At 61.4% G+C, this 27,024-nt stretch overlaps 2 protein-coding genes across 11 annotated transcripts in view; one reads left to right on the top strand and one right to left on the bottom strand.

The window, feature by feature from the left end:
• Baiap2 (BAR/IMD domain containing adaptor protein 2) overlaps window positions 1-25,266 on the top strand; it is a 53,374-nt gene extending 28,108 nt beyond the window's left edge. For 3 of the 10 annotated variants that reach the window (XM_015504076.2, XM_015504080.2, XM_048797477.1), the window contains 8 exons: window positions 10,731-10,883; window positions 13,290-13,514; window positions 13,689-13,890; window positions 14,201-14,402; window positions 15,370-15,438; window positions 15,876-16,038; window positions 17,443-17,477; window positions 23,999-25,266. In XM_015504076.2, the coding sequence (XP_015359562.1) occupies window positions 10,731-10,883; window positions 13,290-13,514; window positions 13,689-13,890; window positions 14,201-14,402; window positions 15,370-15,438; window positions 15,876-16,038; window positions 17,443-17,477; window positions 23,999-24,068 (1,119 nt within the window). In that variant the 3' untranslated portion in view covers window positions 24,069-25,266. Of the gene's footprint in view, window positions 1-10,730; window positions 10,884-13,289; window positions 13,515-13,688; window positions 13,891-14,200; window positions 14,403-15,369; window positions 15,439-15,875; window positions 16,039-17,442; window positions 17,478-17,889; window positions 19,451-19,967; window positions 20,014-21,110; window positions 23,170-23,998 lie in introns of those variants that run through there. The other 7 variants (XR_007345123.1, XR_007345118.1, XR_007345131.1 and 4 more) reach the window with 7 other exon arrangements.
• Window positions 25,267-26,809: 1,543 nt separating this feature from the next.
• Window positions 26,810-27,024, bottom strand: part of Aatk (apoptosis associated tyrosine kinase) — a 27,155-nt gene continuing 26,940 nt past the window's right edge. The window contains 1 exon segment of the mRNA XM_048796606.1: window positions 26,810-26,859. Within this exon segment, the coding sequence (XP_048652563.1) occupies window positions 26,810-26,859 (50 nt within the window).

Below are 27,024 nucleotides of genomic sequence, written 5' to 3'. Positions count from 1 at the left end.
TGTATAAGAGACAGGAAACGGGGGTGCTGTACCACTGAGCTACATTCCCAGCCGTTTTCATTTTTTATTTTGAGACAGAGTGTCACTGAGTTGGCGAGCTGGCTTCAAACTTGTGCTCCTCCTGCCTCGGCCTCCCGAGTGCCTGGTTTGCGCCATCATGCCCAGAGGCCGTTATTCCTTGCAGACTGTGAGCCTTGGCGCGCCCAGCCTTGGGGAGGTCTGCTCCAGGACCATTCTGGTGCCTCCTTCCCATGTGGGCTGCTTGGGCCCCTCCAGTACCTCAGTGCTGCCTGGGCTCACCTACTGGGGGCTGGGCACAGATGTGACCCGAGGGACACCTAGTCCTGCCTGAGCCCCGTGGCTGAACGTTCTTGGGTGTAAAAGTAGGATCTGTAAAATGGGTGGCTGTACAAACAGGGTGGCTCCAGCTGCCAGCAAGGATGTCCTCGGCACCAGGAGCAGCCTGTGTGACACCAGAACTGAAGCTGCCGTGGTGGGGTCGCCCTGGTGGCTGTACCTGCTGTGTCCCCCCCACAGTGAGTGCTCGTGGTGCCTGTCGAGCAGGCCTGGAGAGTGGAGATGTGCTGTTGCTGCTCCAGGCTGTCCGTCCTGACGGGCAGGAGCTGAGTGCTGGGGCATCTGGTAGGGATGGTGACCTCTGGCTGGTGGTGCTCCTGCCCCTGTGGAGAGAGTGGCTTCTGGAGCAGCTGGTAGGGGTAGAGCCCAGTGTGAGGGGCCAAGTGCTGGGTCTGCAGATCACCCAGCTCCACCTCTGGCCCAGCGGCCCGCTGGAGGAGCTCTCCCCTGCCTGCCTCAGCCACGCTCGTGAGGGCTTGGCCTCGTGGTGCCTCTCCATAGAGACAGATGTCCAGTGCTGACCTTTCCTCCCAGGTGTGAAGCTGCCCCTTTGTCTGTCTGCTCGGTACAGCTGTGTGCCTCCCCGTTTGCCCTGCCACGAGGCTCGTCCTGAGCCACCCCAGCTTCCAAACACGCAGTAGCCCTGTCTGCCTGGTACTGCCCTCTCCAAGCGCTGCAGATGGCCCCAGGCTGGCCTGTCTTCAACTGGGCACATCCTCTGGATCCTCTCTGAGCCTCAGTTTCCATGTCTGGGGGGGACACTCCGGCCTGTGTGTTTCCTCTGAGCAGGGCGGGAAGGGCCTGTGTTGTCCCCACGGACACACACACATCCCCTCCCCCGGCGTCACGTCTCTCCCAGATCTCCCCATCTTCTGCTTCTCAAAAGTTTTCTCTTGCCTCTTTACGAAAAGTAGCCAGGTGTCTGGTTTCTGTGGTCTTCCCTGGGTGGCTGAGGCTCTCCAGGACGGGATGGGTCCTGCCTTTCTACAGCACCCAGCACAGCACTGGCACAGGCTGACCACAGAGTCGATGACCTACAAGTCTCAGTTCTTTTCTTTTTATTTTTGTGCTGCCGGACGGAACCCCAGGCCCTGTGCGTACCAGCTAGGTAGGCGCTCCACTCTGAGCTGCCCACTCCACCCTGACGTGGGATTCCTAAGGGTGGAAGCAGAGGCGCCTGCTGAGCAGCGCCACCTGACCCCGGTTTTGCAGAAGCCCAAGTGGCCAGGCCAGGGAGCCCTTGGAGTCTGAGTTCGAGAAGGAAGATGGGGGTACTTGGTGTACAGCTCCCCTGTGTCCCTCTGAGCTGGTCAGGGAGCTGCTTGGGGACCTTTGCCCTGGGGCACTCCTGTTGGCTCTCAGTGCCTTTGTAAATCTGGCCAGGGCCTGATTTCTGCTTTAGGGTGACCGCTGGGGGCTGGGTAGGGCCCTGGGGCTTTTCACTGCAGCAGCAGCACCTTCCCCTTCTGAAGGGAGGACACGTCCTAGCCCCACCCCCTGTGCAGCCGCCCCTCAGGCTCTGCCCCTCCGCCAGGCCAACCCTGTCCCTCTGGGCCGGCCTTTTACCGCTTTTTGTGGGTCTGAGACCCCCGCAGGTCCTTGTTACCAGGGAGAGGACCTTTCCTTCCATGTGGAAGTACAGCTTTTCAGAGACCTTCTCCCCAAGTTTTCCCCTTTGTTAAAGATTCTGAGTGCTTCCCAGCTGCCCACAGGGAGGCCCAGTGGCCAAGGCCTCCACAGGGCCCTGCTGGGGCAGTCTCCAGCCAGAGGGCTGTTCCCTGCACCATCCCGGAGACCCTGCCTGGCCCTTGAGATGCTGCAGCCCTTAGACCTGCTTGCTCTGTGCCAATGGAGCCACCATGTCTGGTGTGCCTGTGGGGTCACCCCTGACATGAACAGTGGTTCTCACCCCTGAAGCAGGGTTTGGGGAGGCCAAGGTGCACACACCCAGTTGCTGGGGTGGCAGCTGGATGCTATCCTATTTGGGCCCCTGGGACTACTTCCTAGAGCTAACTAGGAAGGTGGGACGACTGGACCACTGGGAGTGGTGGTGACCCCAGGCCCTGGAGTGACCTGGCCCATCCCGGGCCTGGGGTGTGTATAGCAGATAAGTAGAGGTTTCCACTGAGTTCCCCAGTCACTCCCCCCCCCCACAGAGGCCCCCTCCTCATGTCCATGAGATGCCCTTTTGTGTCCCCATTATCTCTCAGACTCTGTGTGTCCCTCACCTGGTGGGCCAGACATAAGGGGGCCTAGCCATGGTACAGACTGTGGGCAGCAAGGCAGGTGGAGACTGGTAAGGACGTCTGTGTATGAGAGGTCTCGTGGCTGGCCCAGGGTCAGCCTGGGGTGCTGGAGCCTGAGCCTACGCTGGCCATGGTCACTGCTGCTGGAGGTGGAGGTGGAGGCTTAGGAACCAGGCCGCCTGAGTCCTGGCCACCCTCGTCTCGTTAGGTATACCACAGGCTATAGGCCAATGGGAGGAGCAGTGGTAGTGTGTAGTCGGGTATGGTCCTCTGTGTACCCTTGCAGCATGACTGTGTGTCTTGAGAATTGTCTCTGAGGTCACTGGGATGCTCGGAGCCTGGTGCTAGCCGTGACGTCCTTCTGGCCTCTGCAACCTGGGTTCAGGGGCTCCTGAGAGCAGAAACTCACCAGGGAGGTCCTGGGGCTATTTCAGGTTGGGGCTGAGCTCAGGGGCTCGTGGGGGAGCAGCTCTGTGTCTTTGGGGGTACCCACGTGGCAGAGGGCCCCAACAAGTGCTGCTTTCCCAACAGCCTTTCTGCTGCTGGACTCTGCCAGAGCCTTGTACACATGCAACAGTAGCTAGGCCTGTGGCCTTCACTGGACTGCGGGCAGGCCAGGCCCAGAGCGTGGTTGCTGCCCAGGCTGGTGAAGGAACTGGTGAAGTGGCCTGGGGCCTGAAGTTACCCAGTCCCTGCCCAGAGAGGCAGCAAGACCAGGAGCTCAGCAGCCACACTCGGCAGATGCTCGAGACAGCGCGTGCTGGGATTTCCACAAAAAGAGCTCTTTAAATTATAGGTCAGGGAGCAGGAGCCCAGGAGCATTTGGGGCGCTAACTGGGACAGGAGAGTTTTACATAAGAGGAGGGCGTGAGCAAGACACCCACAGCCTGCGGTCACCCTGCCCCACCCCGGGCTTCACTCCCCGGCTACTCCATCACTACCAGGCCAGCCATCCAGGCTGAGGGAGGAGCCTGACCACGTGGAGCATGGGGTACTCTCCTGGGGCATGGTGGACCCCAAAGGGCGAAGGACACTCTGTGTCCAGTAGGTTGGAAGTGACAGAACAGGCCTCAGAGTGAGCCCAGTCTGTGCCTTCTCTTGGGATGGAGAAGGGGTGTGCTTGTGTCCCACCTGCAGATGGAAGCCAGGGCAGGACGAGAGGGGCCATGACTCAGGCTGGCCATGGGGCTAAGGATCTCCCTGGACACCAGCTGCAGCCCAGGTGGGAGAAGGGAGTGTCTGGTTCTCTTCAGGACTGGTGGCCAGGCTAGTCTGGTGCAGGCAGGGTCCTTCTGGTGGGTAGTGTCAGCTTTGGGGAAGCCAGGCCTCCTCTGCACCAAGATGCCCACCGTGGGATAGGGCAGGTCACACCTGCACCCATGGTCTCCCCTTCTCCTCCCTGACCGCCTGTGACCCACCCTACCTCTCCAGAGCCCCTTCCTCACCTGGCCAGCCTGTGTCTCCCTCAGGGATGTTACACTGCCCCACTGTTCTCAGAGCCCCTGAGTGCCTCTGGCAGGCTGACAGTCCCCACCTGGCCAGTGTCTCCAGGGCTCCCATTCTGCCTCCCCTTCAGCAGGGTCCCCCTCCCAGCATTTGGGGAGCCTGCACCAGGAGGAGCCAGGCCTCTGGTGCAGGTCCCCCTGCAGAGCTTTCAGGGTCAGATTTCTCCTGAGTGTGTTTCTATCCCGTTTGATCCCTCCCCCAGCCTGGCTCTCCTGCAAATGGACCTGAGCACAGGTAGCAGCCGCTGGGTGAGGTGACACCCCCCAGCCAGGCCGAGGGCACTGTGGCTGTAGGGAGTCTGCAGTCACGCCGCCTCGCAGTGTGCCCTGGGGTGTGGTGCAGTAGGGCCTGTCCTCCCTCATCCATGACAGGCTCTGGGCACTGAGGGAAGGGCAGCTAAGACCCCACGTTGGGCCCCCGAGCCACATGGGAACCTAGGGAGATGGACGAGCCAGCAGCAGGCATGGGGTGGCCTGACCCTGCTTGGAATGACCTGAGGGTATCAGCTGGCCCTGCAGCTGAGCCCAGGGTGCACAGGCCCTGGAACAGCCCTGCTTGACCCACCTGGTGGGCTTCTTGGGCATCCCAGTCCCTGGAGCTTCTGGTGCTCGTAGGGACCTGCCCCACCCCACCCACTGGGGCCTTCCTGGGCTGAGGTGGAGGATGCTGTTGCTGTAAGGGTACCAGGTTCCCTGCCTAGGTCAGTCTTCACTGTCCCCTCCAAGACAGTGTGGAAAGGGTAGGCAGGTACAGCACTTGCCACTGGCCATGTGAGAGCCAGGGAGTGGTCCCATGTCCAGGGTGGGATGCCTGCCCTAGAGGCTGTTGGGGTGGGGGTCCCTGGGTCCTGGAAAACTGTCCCCTCCCCTGTTTGCCAGGACATGGGAGCTGGTCAGATGACTTGGGCTCCTCCAGGGTCCTCAGTTGTGTCCCCTGTACTGGTTTTTGTGCTTCAGGCCCAAACTCCCTGATTGGGGTCTGAGAGAGAGACGTGCTCTATTTAAAGGGGTGTGTAATTAACAAAGCAAAGATGAGATGCGATCTTCTGAGATGGTAGTGGAGGCTGGGCCCGCGGCAAGAGTGATGGGGCAGCCTACTCCACAGCAGGACCGTCTCTGCAGAGCAGTCTGGACAGTCGCTCGCTGTGAGGAGGTAGGAGCCGCCCTTCTGTGGAGTAAGATCGCCTGTGGCCTGGGGTCCTTGCTGGAGAGAAAGCACAGACCACCCTGATCTCCTGGAGGACTAGGCAGCCAGGGAGGGAGCACTCTGCTGCTCTCAGGGCTGGGCCACGTGCACATTGGAGCCACGCCTCACCTGGCCCTCAGGGACACCTTGGTCTGTGAGCCTCAGGCCTGGCAGTGTGTTGCAGGTGTGGACAGGAGGCCGTGCTCCCTCCTATGGCTCTGGGCGTGTGCGGTGCTGGGCGGGGTGTCTTGGCATGGTGTGTCTGGGACAGCATGGGGGGTGGCGATTGGGACCTGCTGCTCCTGAATATCCCTTGTGGTCTGATAAAGTTCTGGATGCTTCCCCAGGGACATGGGGACCGCAGAGCTTGTGGGCCCCTGAGGTCTGCCAACGGCGCTGTGCTCTCACCTCTTGTGTTCCCGTAACACGTTTGCCTGAGTCGGCTTTCTGTTGCTGTAACTGAACACCTGAGGCCAGGTAATTGAAAGAATGGGGATTTGTTTAACTCCCGGTTCTGAAGGCTGGAAAGTCCAAGAGCACAGCACTGGCACTGGATGAGGCCTTGCTGTGGCGTCAGGTGGAGCCAGTGTGCCAGCTCGGGTCTGTCTGTCTCTCCTCTAACCATTGGTACCATCGTGGGGGTCTTGGCCCCATGGCCTCCTCTAACCCGCCTGTCCCAGATGACTCAGAGATTAGATTTCTGGCCCTCAACAATGTTACAGAGTGGAATGGCCAGCCCTTCCACTGCCAGCCTGCACGCAGGAGCACGGCCCGCTGCTCAGCCCTGTCTGTGTGGCCCTGAGCCGTGTGGGCTGAGCTGAGCGCCTGCAGCCCTTGGAGCCACCTGCTGCGCTGCTGCCTGTGGCCCAGTAAGTACTCCAGCATCACCCACTGACCTGAGCGCAGGCCCTTTCAGAACAGGGGAGCCCTTGGCGGCAGAGCAGGCCCCCAGTGACTCCACGCTGGAGCCGCTGTGCCCTGGGTGATGCCCGTGAGCTGCAGGAGGCCTTCAGGGGCAGCCCAGGAATTGGAGAAATGGGGTGAGGCCGCCACAGCTTCAGATAAGGTGAACCACAGGGCTTCAGAGTTTTCCAGAATGCCCTTCCCCCGTCTGAGTCACCGCGCGCTCTGTGAGAAGAGGGTGCACCTTCCGATCCCTTCTGTCTTCCGGGATTACAGGGCTGCTGTGCCCGGGTGACTAAGTGGGCGCGCACCGTGGTCTTGGTGCTTTCGGCTGGGCGTTTCTGCAGTGCTGTCACCATAGCACCCAGCTCAGCAAGGAGCAGCAGGGAGGGGACTGGGAGACCTGGCCTCTGAGGGTCGGGCTCCTGCCATTTTACGTGGCTGAACCGTGAGCACGGCAGACCCAGGCTGTGTTCTGTTACGTGCACGGTCCAGGAGACGGGCACTCCACACACAGGGCATGGCCTTGGGGCAGAGCAGCTGGGAGCCCCTTGGTGGCCGCTACCTCCTTCCTCTCCCGGCCCTCCTCAGGAGGCCACACTTCTTCCCTGGCCTAGATTTCCAGGATCTTCCCAGCAAAGTGGTGACCTCCATGACGAGGTAGCCTGGAAAAGGAGGTCAGGAGAGTTGGCTGTTCCTAGACAGGAGCGCGGAGCGTTGCTCGCGGGCCTAACTATGCTGCAGCCCGGGTGCCATGTCAGGGCCCCAGAGCAGCTGACTACTCACAGGAGGCTGAAGCAGGCAACTGCCCCCTGTCCTTGTGACCCTCCTAGCTGGCCCTGGGCAGGTGGCTCAGGGACTACTCCCCTAGGCAGTGGGATCCATGGGCAGTATTGGAGCTCCTGCAGCCCCCCACCACAGTGCTGCTTGCTGTCTCCCCTTCCTGAGCTCCTGGTTGTGACCTGTGTGGCTGCAGCCCTTCTCAGGCTCCTGAGTAGGTGGAAATCTCAAAAATAAGCACCAGTGCCTCCCGACACCACAGACTGCCAGACCCTGCTAATGAGGCCAGTGCCTGTGTGCACACAGGGAGTCGAGGGCTGCTGTGCAGGGCCAGCACCAGCCTACAAACCCAGAAACCAGCTGTCGGGTGGGCAGCGGGCCGGCTCCGGGGCCTTGGCTTGGAAGGTGCTGTTCCTGGGGCGAAGGACCCAGGGGCCTCGTGTCCTGGCTTAGCCCTCTGTGCTGGGGTAACCATTCCAAGCAGTGCCCTTCCTTCTCCAGAGTCCCCGTAGACAGTGGCTCGCTGGACGCGAGGGCGTGGGGCACGGCGCTGGCGTCCTCTCCCGGCTTTTCCTTTCGCTAGCACCTCAGCTGCCCTCCAGGGCTCTGGGTCTCATGCTGACCCGCCTCTGGCCTGGGCTTTGGGTGCAACCGTCCTCCAGGCCTGGCTACGAGTAGAGCAGTCTCCGGGACTGGAGGGGTACATGGTAGCTTCAGGACAGATCGCGTTGGGATTCCCATCCTCTCCCTTGGGAACCTTGGACACTCCCGTGCTGTCCACTGAAGAGCTGCCTGTCAAGCCAGGCGGCTCTGTGGTGTGAGTTCAGAACCAGGGCAGGTGCCCTCTCTGTGGCCAGGTTGAAACATGAAAGTCCCCAACAGACTTTCATGGGGCGGGGCAAGTGGATCTTCCAGGTGGCAACAGGCTGGTGCTGGTGTGTACCTCTCCCTGTCCAGGCTCCTCTACTTGAAGCTTGGGAAAGGACCTGGGCTGACCTGGGCACCCTCCTCTGTGGCTCCTGGAGTCCTGGGCCACCCCTGGGGTGCTGTTCTCCTGCTGCCTGGAGAGGGTGCCTCTGCGTGCATAGAGGCTCTGGAGCAGGGGTAGGAGGTGCTGATCCCGTGTGTTGCGTAGCCAGAGGCAGCAGCTTGATCAGGCCCCAGGCCCTCACTTGGCATCCAGGCATCTTGCTTCCCGCCTGCCAGCCTGTGTCCCAACCGGCAGGCCCTGCGGCCACTTGGGAGGACCACAGCCTGTTCCTTGGGATGTGGCCTGGATTTGGTGGTGGAGGTGATGAGGCAGCCACTTTAGGCCCTTTCAGTTGCCCTCCAGAGGGGAGGGCTGCGCTCAGTGCAGGGGTCTGTGTTCAGTGTCAGCCCTGGGCAGGCCTGGACCTTGGGACACATTGTCCCGCTCACGCTGGCAGTCAGAAGTGTGCCTTGGTGGCCACGTTGGGGACAGGCCCACACCCAGCTGGGCTCCTCCCCACCCCCAAGCTGAGCCGTGTGTGGAGAGGCGCCAAGGGAACAGCCTGCTCTTGGATCCCCTTGCCCACGGGCTCCGCTGCCCACCCACGCTGAGTCAACATGAGGCAAGGCTGTGAGTCAGACGGGAGGCGCCCCTCGTGGCGGGGCCTGCCCCCCGCTGGAGGACAGGAAGTGATGCTGCAGAAGCCACTGGGCAGCTCTAGGCCTGGTCAGGCTCTGGAGCAGGGGTGGGCAGCTGTCGGGTGGGCAGCGTGCCGGCTCCAGTGGGGTGGTCGTAGGAGGTGAGGTGAGACAGGCACTCTGGAAGCCTGAGTGGGAGGGGAGGGGTCTGGGCACCCACCTCAGGGGGTTTAGAGACCCTGACCTCCACCCACAGGCCTGTTGTGTTTCGTGCTGGAAATTTCTGCCAGCCCCTAAGGACCTGGCGCACCGAAGACACTTGACATAAGGCCAGGTTGAGCTCCAGGAGACTGAAGTGGTCGCTTTAGATTGTTGGATTAGGAACTGCAGGAGGTCCGCCATGGCCCCTGTGCTAGTGCCGCACACTACCAGGCCTCGGGCACATCCCTGCCAACCAGGTCATGGAAGGGATAGCAGAGAAGTCGGAGAGGTGGATGCACTCCTCCCCAAGGGACTGAGGGGGAGAGAGCCCTGGGGCTGGGTGCCTGTCACTTCCTCGGGGAAAGCGCCTACAGGGCTGGCCCCTGTGCTCCTTCCTTTCGTGGCTTTCCCCCCAGCTCCTGCCCTGACAGTGCCCTGCACTGTGTGCCCAGTGGCCTCTCTGGGGTGGGTTTGCCTGTACTGGTTTTTAAGATTGTTTAAAATTGTAATGCAGGGCTGGGGTTGCAGCTCATGGTAGAGCACTTGCCTGGCATGTGTGGGGCACTGGGTTCTGTTCTTAGCACCACATATAAACAAATAAAGGTCCATTGATAACTATTTTTCTAAAAAATTATAATGGAATATATATCCCTTAGTCACTCTTAAGTGTACAGTTCAGGGCCGTGAAGCACCTTCTTACTGACACTGACCATCCCTGCACCCACCTCCAGAACCTTCTTCAAGTGAGAGACTGGCCTGCCCACACCCCCAGCCCCTGTTGGACCGTCTCTCTGAATCGACTTCTCCATGCTCACATTTTTTTGGGAGACCCTTTGTCCTGGTGTGTGCAGCCTTGGGGTCTTGGAGGCTGGTTGGGTGAGGTTCAACTTGGGGTTGGGGTGTTTTTTTGTCAAGCACTCTTCCTAGCTGGATTACCGGTCCCCCAGGAAACACAACAGCTGGGGCAGGACAGGTGTTGGTAGTTGGAGCCACATTCATAGCCACTGGGGCGTACGGAGGGCTGGGTCTTTGGATTGGGGTGGGGGTGCTGCTGGCTCCTGTGGGTTCTGTGGTGTGGCTTCACCACCTGTCTTTCCTGAGCCCAGAGCACCTCTGAGGCTGAGGGGTTTTCCAAGCCACCATGTCGGGACACATGCCCAGCCTCTCCGGAGGAGGCACCAGGGGTAGGCATCTGGGTAACACTGAACTGAAAGGTCAAGGTCATGGGTGGCGTCCTCCCCTGTTAGGGCCCTGCAACCACATGCGTCCTGTTCTTGAGCACGTGTCCTGTCAGGGCTCAGGTCGGAAGGCCTGCCTGTCCCCCGCTGTTTCTCACTCCTCTCAGCAACCTCTCTCTCCTCCCCACGGCTGGCTTCTCACTCTCTCCCATGTGGTTTTTGGCAGAACAGGCCACCAGGGCTTCTCTGTCCCCACTCCTGGCCTGCTCAGGTGGGGCCTGGTGGGAGAAGAGCCTCAGAGCGTCTTCCCACCCACAGCAGGCTGCCTGGTGTCCCCTAACTGCAGATGTCCTCACCTCCTGCTCGAGGAACACTGACTGATGCAGGAGGACAAAGCAGCAGCCCCATGGCTGTGGGCTGGGATGCTGGGTGGCTCCACATGTGCGTTTCTGTGCCATGGCCAAGGCCACACAAAGAGGCTGGCCTGCCACTCATACGCAAGATGTGGCTCAAGGAGACGAGCCGAACCCCTCCGCCTGGGTCCCCTGCAGGAGGCAGGACCCTTGGTCACACTGTTGGCATGAAGAGGCATGCCAGGAGTGGCTGCAGGGGACGGGGTCATCGGTTGTCCTGAGTGGCCCTGATGCCGAGCTATTTCAGCTTCCGCTTTGCGGGAACGGGACCTGTCCTTTACATCGTGGGGCTGCCTGGATTCAGCCCACCGTGAGTTCTCACTGGCTCAGCCCTCTCTCCTTTATGCCCCCAGTACATCGACGCCATCAGCAGCAAGCAGGGCGAGCTGGAGAACTACGTGTCTGATGGCTACAAGACGGCGCTCACAGAGGAGCGGAGGAGGTTCTGCTTCCTGGTGGAGAAGCAGTGTGCCGTGGCCAAGAACTCTGCCGCCTACCACTCCAAGGTGAGCGGTCTGGGCCTCCAGCTCTGCTTGCTTGTGGCTGGGCCACTGGTGGACGTGAACTAAATAGGGCCGTGTCGAGGAGTGTTGTGTCTCCAGCTGTGGTCCAGTGATACTGAGTTAGAATATCCCTGCACGCTCCTGTTCTCCTGGGGACAGAGTTCTAGAGGGAGAATTACCAGATCAAAGGATGTGGACATTTTGAAGACCTACATCAGAAATTGCTGGGTGCTTTTCAAGAGCTCAGGTACTAAGGAGGGCTCGAGGATGCGTTTTGGGGGCCTTCTAGAACATTCTTGGTGAGACATGGGCTGGTGGCAGACTGGACAGTGGCCCACAGTACTCCCCAGCGGGGTGGGGGGTCTCTGCTTGGCCACCCTGCAGCATGGGCTCTGTGCCTTCACCTCTGACCCTGGGGGCCCCTCTAACTGAACTGGGAATGGTCTCTGGGCCTGTGGCCCTGCCCCCTGCAGTGTGGAAGGCTCCCTGACTCTGGCCAGGGGTCCTGGCCATCCAAGACCATGCCACAAACCCCCGGGCCTTTCTGGCCATGTCTAGTAGCTGCCATGGCTTGGCCACCCACCCAGACCTGCCCGTGCCTTTCTTCCTGAGCAGTCTTGAGCCCTGCCCAGCTGCACCCAGGTCCCTGCTCGTAGCCTCGCCCCTGCTTCACACTACTATAGGGAGTCGGACCTGTCACATGGTCCTTCTGAGAGGGCTCCTCACCTCTCCTGTTCTCTTCCCTGAAGCCACGGGGTGTCCTGATGGGACTTGGGTATGCTGTGTCCTGCTTCCTTCCCAGGCCCCATACTGCCTGTGGCTCACACCCTCCTGTTTCCACTAGGCCACACTCCGCAGCTCCTTGAGGGGTGGGGAGATTCTCCCTGGGAGGCTCTGAGTCCTAGGCTCCAGTCCAGCCTTGCTGAACAGAAACGGCTAGAGGGTTCTCTAAGGATGGATTTCCTCAGGGGCTGCAGTAGGCTTCCTCCTTGGATGACCTGGGGTTGAAGGACAGGGCTGGAGGGCTGATGCATCCCCCAGGGGAGTCAGGCCTAGGCACCAGACTTCCCGGGGCCCTGGTTCGCCCATAGTCCATTGCAAGAGCTGAGATGGACTCAGATTATGTCCCTGGAACATTCCAAGAGTTTAGAAGACCTGTTGGGCAGCTGAGCCCACCGGGGAGACCCTGCTTGTGTTCCCTAAGTGAAGGAGATGCCAAGGGGGCCGCAAGTGAACACCAACACGTGCACTGCCCATCACACGCTGGCACACACACACCATCTAGAGCCATGTCGTTAGCCCCCGTAGCCTGGGGCCTCAAGGACACAAATGCCACTCCCTCCAGAGGTTTCTATCCTCGCTTGCCTAGGTCTGCTCCAGCTGTGGACAGGTGGCATCTGTACCCCTGGAGGGGGTGGGGACACTGCTGGCCATGCCTCCTCCCACTTGCCTCTGGTTGCCCTGCCTCAGCCTCAGAGCCAAGCTGGGCTATGTGGTGCTGGCAGGGCGACAGTGGCCGTGGCCTGCACCCTCTAGTGGGGGCCAGGCCCTGTGAGGATCAGGGAGGGAGAGCAGAACTCTGCCTGGGCCAGCAGCCTGGAGGCCTGCTTCAGACCCTTGGAGGTCCTTACACACAGGACTCCCTAAAGGAGACCTTAGCTTAACACCTGTGGCTTACCTGCCCGGCGTCCACCCTCTGTGCTCATGTCCACAGGCATATCCCAGGCAGACCCGTGTCTTTCAGAGGCAGAGCCAGGCTCTGGCCCCGGGAGGGAACAGGAGCAGTGAGCCCCAGTACTGTCCTCTCCTTCCGTTCCAGCAGCCAGGCCTGGCCAGACTGGGCCCTCCCTCCCCCCAGTCAGCTTCCTCTCCTGCCTCTTGGTGGTTCTTTCCCCAGTGGCACGTGGTCTGCCCACGAAGGAGCCGCGTGTCCTGGGGCGGCTGTGTGAACCCCCTGCCCACTTCTTGCTCCAGGCCCCTGGGAGTCTGCCCAGGATTTAGCCTCAGTTGGTTCTCACCCTGAAGCTCCCCACCTTCACAGCTTGTGATAGTGCTCCAGGCCCCGGCTGGGTAGCCCCCCAACCACTTCTTTTTAGTTGTAGTTGGACACAGTACCTTCATTTTATTTATTTCTTTTTATGTGGTGCTGAGGATGGAACCCAGTACCTCACAGGTGCCATGCGAGCACTCTGCCACTGAGCCACACCTCAGCCCGTGGTAGACCTTTTTGTACAAGGCCATGTTTCACGGGTGACCTGTCTCCCTCTGGGGCACCTGATGAAGAGCAGCCGTCGGTGCCAGCAAGGAGACCACGTGTGGTGTGATGGTGCTCAGTGCCTCTGGGCTCTGCCCTCCACAAGGAGCCTGTGGCTGCCTGAGTTCCTCCTTGTCCTGTTTCTTCCACTTCAGGGCAAGGACCTGTTGGCCCAGAAGCTGCCGCTGTGGCAGCAGGCCTGTGCTGACCCCAACAAGATCCCAGACCGTGCCGTCCAGTTGATGCAGCAAATGGCTAGCAGCAACGGCTCCATCCTCCCCAGCGCCCTGTCAGCCTCCAAGTCTAACCTGGTCATCTCGGACCCCATTCCTGGGGCCAAGCCCCTGCCGGTGCCCCCTGAACTGGCCCCATTTGTGGGGGTGAGTCCTGGACCTCCTGGAGTGTACGGACATGGGGGTGGGCCCCTTTGCTTGGGTGGCTGCCCCTTCTCTGAGGGACACCCCAGTGTGCCAAGCCCAGGACCCCCCGTGGGACACAAAGGGCTATCTCATCTGGCCCCATAACACCTCACCCCTGCCTCCTGTTCTCTCCAGCGGATGTCTGCCCAGGAGAATGCACCCATCATGAATGGTGTCACAGGCCCAGACAGCGAGGACTACAGCCCCTGGGCTGACCGCAAGGCTGCTCAGGCCAAGCCCCTGTCTCCCCCACAGTCGCAGAGCAAGCTCAGCGACTCCTACTCCAACACACTCCCCGTGCGCAAGAGCGTGGCCCCGAAGAACAGCTACGCCACCAGTAAGGCCCCAAGAGTGCTGGGCGGGGACCCTGCCCAGGAGAGGGGCAGGCCTGGGAGGCCCTGAGCCTTGAGCTGTCAGAGGCCTGTGCACGTGCTTGCAGGGGCTTACCGAGCGTGGACCTGCAGTGCACATCAGGCTGGGAGTGCCGTGTGTGCAGGGAGGCAGGGCCCTGCCCCTGGGCTCAGGAGGGCTTCCTTCAGCCACGGTAGCACCTCACACCTGCCCAGGGCATTCAGGCACCCTGGCTAATGCCACAGGCTCCCTCTGCCATGGATAGCCCCTCACACCGGCCCCCATTGTCCCAACAGCTGAGAACAAGACTCTCCCACGCTCCAGCTCCATGGCAGCCGGCCTGGAGCGCAATGGCCGCATGCGGGTTAAAGCCATCTTCTCCCACGCGGCTGGGGACAACAGCACACTGCTGAGCTTCAAGGAGGGCGATCTCATCACCCTGCTGGTGCCTGAGGCCCGTGACGGCTGGCACTACGGCGAGAGTGAGAAGACCAAGATGTGGGTATCCAGGGGCGCGAGAGTGCGTTCCAGGCACCCTGGTCCCTTAGTGAGCACAGGGACACTGCGGCTCAGATGTGCTCACAGTGCTGGTTCTCTGTTGGGACGGATGGATGGTCCAGGTCTTAGGTCCCCCTAGGATGAGGTGAACCCAGGGGCTTGCCCACGTGGGGCAGCAGCCTTCACAGCTTTCTTCATTGACAGTCCCCTCTGCCACTGCATCATCTTTCCTTGCCGCTCAGTTTGGCATGCTGAGTGGTGTTCTGGATGCATATATTCTGTAGCACTCCTAGCTTCCCGGTGGCAAGGCCTGTGGTCTCCCAGGCAGGTGACAGAGCGGGACGTGTCCAGCCTGAGACCCCCCCAGCCGTTGTGCTCCTGCGTCTCTGGCCTGGCCTCAGTGGTGGTACCATGTCCTGCGGGCTGTACCATCACAGATAATGCCTGTTTGCAGAGAGCCTGTGCCAACATGCCACTCTTGCTGCACCTGGGGGCTCCTGTCCCAGGGCCTCTTTTGTCCAGGTGTGTCATAGCAAGAGGCCAGACAGCTGTGGTGGTCTGATGTCCTGGCACTGCTCTCTGGCTCAAGGGCAACCATGGCCCAGGAGAGGGGTCTCTGAGGACAGGAGGTCCCATCTTCCTCTTCCAGCGGCTTCTCTGGCTTTGGAGCCTTGGCAAGGGGCGATGTGGCAGATGGCGCACAGCTGTGCCTGGGACGCCACAGGGACCCTGCCCAGCCTGTGGTGGTGGCAGCTAGGCCATGGCTCCATCAGAGAGGGACATAGAGCTATCTTGTCCTCAGGGCTGAGTGTGGATCCAGCGTGGGCCGGGGGGACCAGGGTGCAGCCGGCAGAGCCAGGCTGGGAGATGGGTGGGATTTGGAGTCTGATGGTGATTGGCCACTCGTTTGCTGGCCTGAAGACCTCCGGTGCAGCGGGGAATCCTCTCACCGGGGCTTCTCTTCCAGGCGGGGCTGGTTTCCCTTTTCTTACACCCGGGTCCTGGACAGTGACGGCAGTGACAGGCTGCATATGAGGTGAGCATGCCACCCTGGCCGCAGAGGGGGGCGCCTGGTCTTCAGCCCTGGAGAGTGCTGTGGTGGGAGCACACGGAGCGCGGCTGGGCCCCGCTCCTCTGCCGTCACGGGTCCCACTGCTCGTCTGAGGCCTGTGAGGTGGGTGGGGTGGGGCCTCGAGGCTGGCCTGGCCCCCACGGGTTCTGGGCGGTAGGGCACTGGGGCTGCGTGGGCAGCCTTTGGCTGATCCGTCATGGTGGGGGCCATTTGAAGCAGGGAGGCCAGCAGGGAGGCCCACTGGGTTAGCGTGGCTGCAGCCGGGTCTTGGGGCAGCCTGGCAGGACTCAACGAGAGTGCGCCATGGGAAGGCACCAGAGCCACATTGCTGGGCTCCCTGGGGGGCCGTGGGGGCTGGGCTGCGGGCTGCCTGGCCTCCCCTGAGCCCTGCACCCCCACAGCCTCCAGCAGGGCAAGAGCAGCAGCACTGGCAATCTCCTGGACAAGGACGACCTGGCCCTCCCACCCCCTGACTACGGCACGTCCTCCCGGGCCTTCCCCACCCAGACAGCTGGCACCTTCAAGCCGAGACCCTACAGCGTGGCTGTGCCTGCCTTCTCCCAGGTGAGTGCTGGGACCTTGGCTGGCGTCCCCATGCCAATCTCCCCAGAGGGGCCAGGTGCCTGTGCTGGGCAGTATCTGGGTCTCCTACCCTGCTGGCCTGGGGTGAGGTCTCTGTGGTTTGGGACTTTTTTGTCCACACATCTTACAGGTGACTGCTGGTGCCAGCCCCACACAGCCCCCTCTTCCAGCCTTGGCTGCTCGCTGTCCTTTCCTGGTCTAGCTGTGGTAACCGGGTTGAGAGTGGCTGGCCTCAAGGCTGTCCTGGCACCCAGCACTGCTCAGGAGGACCCCCCCCCCGCCCCGGGGGGTCAGGAAAGAACAGATTCCCAGGCTCCTCTCCCAGAGAGTTCAGGTGGTCCCAGGAGCTCCTGCTGCCTGAACCCTCAGGATAGGACCAGAACCCTCCAGTCAGTGTGGCCTTGGAGGGTCACGCCGTCCAGTTCTGGAGACCAGAGGTGGCCATTTGAGGCTGAAGTCTTAGGCCCTGGATGGTTCGCTGGCAGGAGGTGGGTGTGGCTCTGTTCAGGGTGTCCATGTGTTGGAGCCCATGCTTAGAGCATGTGGCAACAGCAGGAAGCCCACGGGCCTTGGGCACAGGCCAGTCTCCAAGCAGGGAGTTCACCTTCATGTCCCTGTGGTCTTCAGCTTTGATTCAAGGCTGGGAGAGTCAAAGATGGTGAGGCTACCCACCCTTTGATGTCCAGTGGTCAGACCAGGCTGGCAGAGGTGAGACAGCTGTCCATAGCCATCCCCACCCAGCCTCACGCCCAGGGTGTTCCCACCTAGACAGTGTTGTCTCCCCAGGATCAGACATTTCTAGGAAGCTATGGTTTGGGGCTCAGAGGGACAAATGGCCCAAGGCCAGCCCAGGCTCCTGGCCAGGTACCCATTTTCACCAGCTGCCCTCCCCCACACTGGCCTCTGCCTGCCCAATGTCCTCTACAGGCACACGTCCATCGCCCCCACCTTGGTCATACCTACCCCCAGGGCCAGCCTCTGCCCATCGCTTGCTTAAGGTCTGGCCTCCTGGTGAGAGGCCCCTCTGTTTTCCAAGACTGCCGGAGAGCCCTGGCCTCTCCTTTTGTCCTCCACCTGAACGGCCAGTGTTCCTTCTGGGCCTTGGCTCTCAGGGAGGCCCCATTGTGTGGAGGTAGTTTCATGTGCCAACAGCTCACAGAGTCCAGGAGGCCACGGGTAGATGAGGAGGTGTCCCGTTCATTTGGGAGGTTCCCATGTCACCACGGGGAACCAAGGGTTCCAGGGTGCCCACAGCCACTGCAGCCAGAGACGGGTGGGGACAAGTGCGGGCCTCCAGGGCCCAGTCTCAGCCCGGGGCAGAGAAGTCCCTGTGCACAGTGCCAGGGGCCTGTATCCCCAGGCTGACCATGTGCCTTCCCTCCCCAGGGTCTGGAGGACTACGGGGCGCGGTCCATGAGCAGGTAAGGGCTTTCGAACGGCTGTTGAGGCTGGGCGGGTGCACCAGTGGCTCGATGGGGGTGCTGGGACCTGAGTCTCTTCTTAACCTGGGGAGCCGTGCTGGGGCTCAGCCTCCACCAGAGTAGGACCCTGTATTAGCCCTGCTCCTTCTCCCTGGCATCCGGCTGGCCCCGTCCACCCCAGCAGGGTCAGAAAGGGCTGCCTGCCTGCCTCCTTGACTCCTGAGCCCTGGGCAGCCTCGGTTGCCACAGGGCACATTCCTGTCTTGGCTTCTACGTTGCCCACTCCTGAGGCGGTGGCCAGGCTCTGGCCAGCCAGAGCTGATGGAGAAGGCTGTTGCCGGCGGCGGTGGGCCTGCTGCCTCTGGCTAGCGTGGTGCGCACCTGGGCAGCTGTCCTATACTTTGTTCCACAGTGGCAGTGGCACGCTGGTGTCCACAGTGTGAGGACGCTGACCACGGGCAGCTGCTCTGAAGAGCCCCCGCCTCCACCGGTTCCCTCCTCCGCTCTCGTCGGTTTGTTCTTGGGTTGTTTTTTTCCCACCTGCCCCCGCCTTTTGGTTGGTGACCCCAGACTCTGCGATCCCCCAGGGTCCATGGTGCTGCTCCCTGCGCCCCCCGCGCTCACACCCCCACCCGTGTGTCCCCAGCCTCAAGCAGAAACTGCCAGGAGGGGCCTGCTGGCCGGGCAGCAGCGTAGTGTCCTCGCCCGCTGCCTGGCCCTGCGGTGTCTGCGACGCACACCCCTTTGTGAGGCTCGCCACGGGCCAGGTCTAGAGCTCAGAGAAAAAGAAAAACCTTAAAAAAAAAAAAAAAATGAAAAAATGAAAAACAGGAAAAGGACTTTTTTTTTTCCTGAAAAAAAGATCTGCATGGCCTCGGTGTCCGCACTGTTACTCTGCATCTGCCCCTGGCGCACTGGGTCTCCCAGTACAGAGGCTCCAGGGCCCCAGAGGCTCCGCCCTGAGGCCCCAGCCCACCCAGCCCCTTCAAGGGCCACACCAAGAAAGGGGGCTCATGCTGAGCTCAGGGGGGCCTCCTGAGGAAGCTGGCCACTCCTGTGAGGGAGGCCACAACCCCAGGCCCTGCCCTGCTAGGCCACCAGACCAGGCAGGGGCCTCTTTCCTTGGTGGACACTGCTGGACAGGAGTACACAGAGCAGTGTGTGGCGTCTCAGTAGTGGGGTGGTGTTGCCCCCGCAGTGCACCGGCAGGAGCAGGGGCCAGAGCAGGCGCTCCTGGCCGCACGAGGACATTCCAAAGACCTCCCGAGACCACCCCTTCCTGTTTTTTTGGAAGCCATTTCCTTAACCAGCCTGCGAGGGAGTCGCAGCTCCCTGTGGCCCCCCGGACTGCAGGGGCAGGGTATGCGCAGCTGGTCTGGCAAGGCCACCCCAGGGGGCTCTGGGCAGGCGCTTCGCGCCTCCCGCCCCGCGGAGAGCAGGCAGCCCCTGCCCCGTTCCTCCTAAACACTCGTCTCTCTGTGTGTCTTGGTGACTTTAGAAGCAAGCACACTGGACTCAGTGGCTACTGGTTTTGATCTTCACACACTAAATTCTGAGTGGCTGAGCCAGGGTGCAGCTGGCTGGGCCCTGTGGCCGCTGGGAGCCTTCACGAAGCTGCAGACAGGCCTTTTGGAGGTGTTTAGCCAGAGCCTCCGCACACTGCCGAGGACTGGGACGAGGCTGTGGTGTCTGCAAGCCGCAGCTGCAGGCACAGGCAGCCCAGGATGCTAAAGGGAGCACAGCCAGAACCTGGACTGTGCGAAGAACCTTCCGTGTCCCATTTTGCTAAAAGATTTCAAATCCAGGGGATTCCATGCGCAATGGATGAATGTAGACACAACACACACAACCTGTATGAAGATGTAAAGTGCTGGAGATATTTTTCCTTTCTCCTTTCCTTTTTTTTTTTTAATCTGAGTTGTGCCCTGTACTGCAGTTCACTGTTTGAATAAAAGTTTTATTTATTGCACCAAGTTGGGTCTGGCGCCTCCTTCCAGTCCCTGGCATGTGTCCAGGCTTCATTGGCCAGGCCACGCCTCCAGGCGCCGATCTGTAGCCTCTTCGGTGGGCTTTGCAGGGCACCTTGGGGTCATTTGCTGGAAGGACCTAGGTTTGTGGATAGTGCTGGCCCCTTTGAGTCCAGCGCCGTTGCTGCCACCCTCCTTCGCTGGGCTCACTGCTGGTGCTGCCCCGGGAGAGAGAGCAGACCCTGGTGGGGCCTGGGCAGGCTCCAGGCGGGGAAGGTAGCCCCTGCCCGTGCCTGCCCGGCCCTCTAGCCCCTGCTCGGCCTCCTGCAGACCTGAATTGCAAGGCAGCCTGCAGGTGCTGCAGCCAGCTCTGCCTGGCAGCTGTACTCTGGGCTCCAGGATTCTGGAGCCTGCACTGGCCCCCTGGTGTCCCCAGCCTTTCTGGCCTCAGTTCCCTGCAGAGTCCCCTGACCACCTGTTGCTCCCTCATGCCCCACCAACTGAGCCTTGTGTTTCCTTGCAGCACGGATGTGGAAGTGGCCAGACTTTGAGCTGCCCCTGACTAGTTAGTAAGTTGTCCTGGTCTTCTTATGCCCATCTGTCTGCATCTGCAGTGGATCTGGATGGACCCCCCGCCTGGGCCAGGGTAGCCTGGTGGGCAGGGGCCCACCTGCCTGGCAGGGCCTGGGGGTCTGCCCAGCTGCCGCGCTCGGGGCTCCGGGCCTTCCTTCCATTGGTTCCCTTCTGGGCTCCTGGGTCTTCCCTTTTCCCCTGGAGGCTTGAGGTTCTGTCCTGTCCACCCTGAAGCTGCCCTCACTGTGCGGGCTGCCCTGCCTCTGTTTGTTTCCTCCTGCCCCCCCGGCTGGGTGCTTCAGCCACAATCACAGGGTGGCCCTGGCAAGCCCCTGAGACTGACCACAGAGCACCCGAAGGGGTCTTTTTCTGGAGGGCGTGATGGGCTCTGAGCCTGTCCGGTGAGCATCACAGTTGGGCAGAGCTGGGCCCAGGCTCAGGGTACTGGAGACAAGAGGGTCTGGAGCCTGCTGCCCACTGCCTTCTGATCGTAACCTTTCTAAGTCCCCCCATCTCCTCAGCCAGTCCCAAGACACTGGGGAGACTGCCCAGGAGTGGCCCTCTGCCACCAAACCCAGGGCGCCCCCATCAGCCTCCAGCCCCTTTGCTGGTGATGGCTCCTTTGCTGGCGGAGGAGCAGACAGGCAGCTGGGAACAGGAGGGGTCTTCCTCAGCCCTCACTGTATCACGTGGCCCTGCTGTGCACACACTCACCAAGTGGAGGGGGCCTCCTGCTGCCCTCCCACCCCACACTGCAGGAGGGTGGCCTGTGAGGCCAGGGCCTGCATCCCTTACAAGGGATATCCCAACCCCCAACCCGTGGCAGCCAGACCATTCAGGCAGTCCCGGACCGGGCTCCTGTGGGACTCACTTCTGTTGGGGAATTGCAGCATGAATGTGGAAGGCTCTGTGCGAAAGCTCCTGAAGTCTGGGGGCAGGAAGGCATGCCCCCTTCCAGCCCTGTCGCCCTCCCACAGGTGCTCCCTGGGAAGCCTACCCTCCTGCCCCCCTTCCTGCCCTGTCGCCCCCCCCACAGGTGCTCCCTGGGAAGCCTACCCTCCTGCCCCCCTTCCTGCCCTGTCGCCCCCCACAGGTGCTCCCTGGGAAGCCTACCCTCCTGCCCACCTTCCTGCCCCGGGCCCTCTGAGCCCCTTGGTGGCCAGGCTGTCCTCACCTGAAGGCCCAGGAGGCTGGAAGACTCTGCCTGGACCCACATCCCTCACTTAGACTGAGGCATGGACCAGGGAATTTGTTGGGCGTCAGGGGATGCGAGTGTGCCAGCAGCCAGCACCACACAGTGGCATGTCGAGCCATTTCCCAGCCAGTGTCTGCCTGGCCTTTCAGCTCCCCTGGGTGGGGTCAAAGGCCATCTGCAGTTGGTCGACAAGTGCCCTCCTCCCTAGCTTAGGGCCCTGAGAGGGGGCTTGGCATGAGAATGGAGAGGCAAGTGCCAAGGCACCACCCACTCTAAGGCCAACTCCAGAGCTTGGCACCATGGCACACACCTTAAATCCAGAGACCTAGGAGCTGGGGCAGGAGGGTCCCACGTTCGAGGCCAGCTTCAGCAACTTAGGTCTGGGGACGTAGCTCAATGGTAGAAGCCCCTGGGGTTCAATTCCTAGTCACAGCTTCTGTGGGTGCTGCCACTCTGTGGACACAGGAAGGCACTCATGTGGCGCTCTGAGCTCGGCTCTGTCCTCCAGGGAGCCCAGTCTGCTCTCAGACTCCCTGTTTCTCATGCAAGTGGTTGGCTTAGAAAATGACCGTGATGACCCTGAATCCATGCTGCTCTTGAATTCTGTCAGCCTGGAATGCGAGCCATGTGGCTTCAGGGATTCAGACTGTTTAAGTTCCTGGTGACAGTGTCCCTCACGGGCGGCTGCCTGCGTCCCAGCCTGTGGGCCGCCAGACCATTCGGGCAGGTCCTGGGCCCTCAACTGCAAGATGGAGTGCAGCTCCCCTGACCTCTGCCCTGGTGGTGGCCCACCCTGCTGCCCACCTCTGAGCCCTGACCAGCCAGCAGCCCTGCTCTGCCCTGGGAGAGGGCCATTGCATGTTGGTGTCCTCAGGTGTTCCTGTGTCCTGGCTGGGCATGCCCTATCTCCAGCCTCCCTGATCCTGGACATGGCTTGGTGACTTTCCTTGGCCCGGCACACTCTAGCTGCTTGTCCACCAACCGTGCTCAGACGGGAGCATCTCCTCCCTTGTGGGCAGACGTCCATGGGATCTGCTTGCTGGCACACGTACAGGGAGACACTGCATGGCCCCAAGGAGTCACCCAGGCTAGCTCCCCAGAGTCACTCAAGAGCCTGCTCTTCTAGCTCCTGGAGGTGGTGGCCTTCTGTGGGGGTGGTGAGATGACAGCGTGCAGGGTCCCAAGACCCTGTTTCCTCAGAACTCGGTCTGGATGGCTCCGAGTGCTCCACTGTTTGGAGGCGCAGAAAGGAGAACGTGGGTTAGGGTGGAGACCCTCGCAGGAGGGCTCCCTAGGCCTGAGCTCCGGGTCGTCCTGACTGGTGCTGTGTCTGTCGGGGACAGCTTGGGTGAGAGGGAGGTGCGGCGTGCTGTAGGTGACTCGGCCGGCCGGCCTGGGCACTCGTCTGGAGCCACCCCAGCTCTGGCACCTGGGACGGTCTGCTCCACCTTCTGTCCTGGCACAGTCCCTCCGTAGAAACCTGCCCATGCCCACTGGCCCTGGAGCTCTTCTCGGGAGCCGGCGTGGTCCGCGGGTAGGCCTGACCATCGCACCCCGGCCCTCTCTGGCCTCCGGGCAGCAGTGGGAAGCTGCCTGCCCTGAGCTGAAGAGAAGCCCAGCCCTGGGCAGAGCCCCCGGCTGCAGCAGAGCCGGCACTGGCCCTGGACTCTGGATGCTGTGGGCCAAAGGCGGTCAGTCAGCATCAGAGCCGTAGGAGCGACACCGTCTTGAGGTCCTCCAGACCACGTGGCCTGTCCGTCTTCTCGTTTCATCTTTGCCAAGCCTCACAGTGTTTCCAATTTGTAGAAAACACGAAGTCCTTGGGAAAGCATAGGGAGATGCCCCCGCCTGCGGGCGTCCTCCTGGGCATGCTGGATGGAGTTGCCTGCCCACAGGCCTGCTGCTGGTCACCCAGGCTCCCGAGGACCCAGCTGGGCCAGAGGTGACCCCGCTCCAGGTAACGGCTCCAGAGCCCAGCCCACGTTCCAGGAGCACAGTCCTGTGCCTGCGAGTCCTGTGTTCACACACCATCTGTGCTGTCCCTTGTGGAGCTGCCTGACCTACCCACCTGCCGCCCCATGCTGTCCCAGCCTGGGAAGGTCCTCTCAAGCCTGACAGGGACTGACGAGAAGAGGCTCCCAGGGGACCAGGCCGGTGCTGTGCCCTCTGTGCTCATCTCATTCCATTTCCACTTCTTGTCTCTTGAGTCCTCTTTGTGTATCAGCTGCAGCCCAGGGACCCCTGGGGAGGGCTCAGCTCCCTGGGGAAACCGCCGCCCAGTGGAGAAAGAGCCAGCCCTTGGCAGGGGCCACCACGTCCACCCCCAGCCTGTAGGTGCCAGCACACCTCACGTCTGTGTGTCTGCCTGTCTGCAGTGACGCCTGCACGCCTGGGCCAGCTCGTGTCGCCTGCCAAGCTGTGTCCTATGTGTTGATGGGCCATCAAGCCCAGTTGCTCCTCAGCCTGGCCTGGTGGGGGCTCACCTGATTGTACCCTCTGGAACTGGAAGGGTTGCAGTGTACCCCCACCATACCTCTCTGGGACGGTTGCCAGTGTGAAGTGGGGGTGCCCTGTCCAGAGCATGTGGGGTGAAGAGAGGCTGGCTACATCAGGGGTCAGCAGGCTTTGCAGAGAATGCCTGGCTCTGGCCCCAGCACCCCCCTTGTCCACAGCTCTAAGTTCTAAAGTGGGCTGCTGGAGTCCCTGCTAGCAGTCGCAGGGCAGCCTGGGTGGCCCGGCTTGTCCAGAGCAACTGTCCCAAACTGAAATCACTCTTCTCTCCTCAGGAATCCCTTTGCCAATGTCCAGCTGAAGCCAACGGTGACCAATGACAGGTCTGCTCCCCTCCTCAACTGACAGCCACGCCTGCAGTGCCACACTCTGCCACCCATACACCTGATTCTGTCACCACCTGTGAGTTCCTGTTGGGAAGACCAAGGCCCAAGCCCCCTTCAGCTCAGTTGGATCTGAATCTTGGCTGCTCCTGGGATTGGTGACGGGCGGGACTGACCAGGGGGTGACCCTGAGAACCCTAGGCCTGCTGGTCCTGCCATGGCCTTGGCAGAGAGGCTGGTCCTCTTAGGGTAGGCACCTCTGGTCCCAGGCCAAGAGCTCTAGTTGCCCCTGGTCACAGGAAGACATGGGTCAGCTGTGGCTGGAAGGGCGCCTACTGCTGTTCTCACCTCCCGAGCCTGCTCAGTAAATGGCTGCCCCCCCGGGCCAGGTGTGATCTGTGGGCCTGGGTGGACCCTGTTCTCCAGTGTGATTTATCTTAGCACCAAGCTTCCCCCGGGCTTTGCCTGCTGTTCCTGGGGACTGAGTGGGCTCTGCCCAGCTGCCGTCCTGCCTCTCTCCAGGCCCGTCTCCTCCCTGCCTGAGCCCTACTTCCCATCCAGAACTCTGCTGCTGGCAGTGTGCCCGGGGTCACCAGCTGTGTGCCTGCTGGCTGGTGGGGTCCTGACTCTGCCCAGGACTCCTGGGTGGGACGGGACTGCCCCCCAGCTGCTTCCTGCAGGGGCTGAGCCTTTGCTGGATACAAACTTCAAAGCTCCTGAGCAGAGCTCACTCCTCAGAGACCCTCCCAGGAGGGCTCTGAGCTCCTGGCTTGTCTACACGGGAGGCTGCGCCACAGCTCAGGGGGCACATGGAACCGCAGGGAGCACAGAAATCCTCGCTCCTCCAAAGCCTCTGCCTCTTACCCACTGCTGGGCCAAGGAGCAGGCACAGCCCCTGGAGGGGTGGGGGGTCTCCCGCCCTGACAGCGGTGCCAGGTCACCAGGGTGTGCCTCCTATCCCCAAACAGCTGGTGGCTGGCAAGCCCCCCAGGGCTTTGTCTACAGACACCAAAGAAGACACTGAGCACAAGATTTTTTTCTTAGCGTGGTTTCTCTTAAAAAAACAAAGAAGAACAAGAAAATCATTGCACCAGCTTCTGAAGCCTCAAACTAATTTAAAAAAAAAAAAAAAATCCAAAAAACCACACACACACACAAACTAAAAAATGTCCCTTCCCCACCCCCAAAGCAACAATAAACTTTCTCTTTGGCAACAATAACTTAAAATCACCCCATTTCCATTCACTCCAGCAACCGTGGTTACAAAAATACTTCCCTGTGCTGCCTGCGTACCCCGCCTCTTCCCCATTTCCCTGTGGCAGGAGCCCCCACTATCCCTTGACTGCTGGGGCCCGGGGCCAGGCACTGTCCCAAGGAGGGGAGCTACCTGTACCACCCTGCCGAGGGCACCTCTAGAACAGGGCCAGTAGTGGGGTGAGGCCTGGAAGCCCCTCTTGGTGCCTCTGGCTGCCTTTTTCAGCTCAGGAGGACCCAAGAGGGAGCATCCCAGACCCTATGGGGAGGGCCTTGTGGGTAGAGGCAGTGAAGGGGAACAGTCACTCGGAGATAAGGGCATTGGAGACACGGAGCCCACCGCCTCTTCTTGCACCAAGCAAACCCAGACCAAGGTGGAAGGGTGCACGAAGATTTGAAGGCCCGACCTCATCTGGGGCCAGGCCTTGCCTGGCCAAGGACACAGATGTCCTGTGAACACAGGAAGGAAGCCAGCCAGGCAAGGCATGCAGGCCCGTGGCCAAGGGTGGGTCCCCAGGCCTGAGGCCAAGCAGTCCAACAGCAGCAGCCAGGCAGAAGGGTGGCCGCAGGGTGGGGCCACCTAGGCCCAGGGAGTGGGCCCCTCTGGAGTGTGCATGTATGTGGAGACACCCATCGTGCCACAAGCATCCCCAGGCCGCAGCAAAGCCGTGTCCAGTCACATTCTGCCCCCAGGCAGCGCGAGTGTCCTTGCACAGCCAGTTTCCTGTCCACCCGCTTCTCCAGAGTGCTGCAGGGGACACTGCGGCACCGGAGTCCCATTCCCCTTCACCATCCTTGCTGCTGCCTGGGCAGGGCCTCCAGTGACGCCAGCCTTCACGAGGGCAGCTGCTCAGGTCTCACGCCTCAGGGCAACCAGCCCCAGCACTGGCTGCAGGGCCTGGCAAGGGGAGTTGCAGTGAGCCTTAGGAAGAACCGCCCATCCCAGACTCCAGGCCCCTCCCCGACACTCCCACCAGGTCCAGGGGCAGGCCTCGTCCCTGCAGGTCAGTCTAGGTGGGCCTGTTTCTCCTCCCACCACCTCTCCCCAACCCAGGCCCAACAATGCTCGGTAAAGGCCCTCCACGTCCTCCTGCAGGTGGGGAAACCGCCCGTTGGAAGCGGGTGTCGAGGATCATGCAATCGCCGCCTGGTAATCTGCCTGTCTGTACTGGGGATGATGGCAGGCCCTTGCCCAGGCCAGGACAGCTGTAGGGGCTGGGTCTATCTGGGGGAGGAGAGGTAGGCAGGCTTCCGGGAGGAGGTGGGCTTTGAGGGAAGCTTAGAGGATCTGAAGGGACTTGTCAAGCAGTGGGCAAGGGTGCCTGGAGGGGGGGACCTGGCAGTGGACTGGGACGTGAATGGCAGGGGTGGTCTAGGGCCCTTCCTCCAAGAAGGTGAGGATGCGATCACACCGGTGCCCGGGGAAGAGAGCTTGCAGTGATTTCTAGCAAGAACCTCCCACTTGAGATGGCCAGCAGGTGGGGGTGAGGGGCCATAGGCGATGGCGCCCTAGCGCGGGGAAGGGTCTGGTGGCAGAGGCTGCAGCTGATTTGGGGGCGCTAGGGCCAAGCAGGGGAAAATTGGTAGGGTGCTCAGTGTCCAGCGGCCTGCCGTGGAGGGAGAAGGAGAAGCCCGAGAGTCTGCTCGGACGCGGGCAAGCCCCTGCTACAGCAGCCGAGGCCCGGGAAGGCGGGTAGGCGACCGTTTCCTCCCGCAGCGGGGCG

The sequence above is a fragment of the Marmota marmota genome, unplaced genomic scaffold (genome assembly GCF_001458135.2).
Source record: "Marmota marmota marmota unplaced genomic scaffold, marMar, whole genome shotgun sequence".
NCBI lineage: Eukaryota > Metazoa > Chordata > Mammalia > Rodentia > Sciuridae > Marmota > Marmota marmota.
Note: the sequence above shows the minus strand (reverse complement) of the source record. Positions and strands in the feature narration are given on the sequence as shown.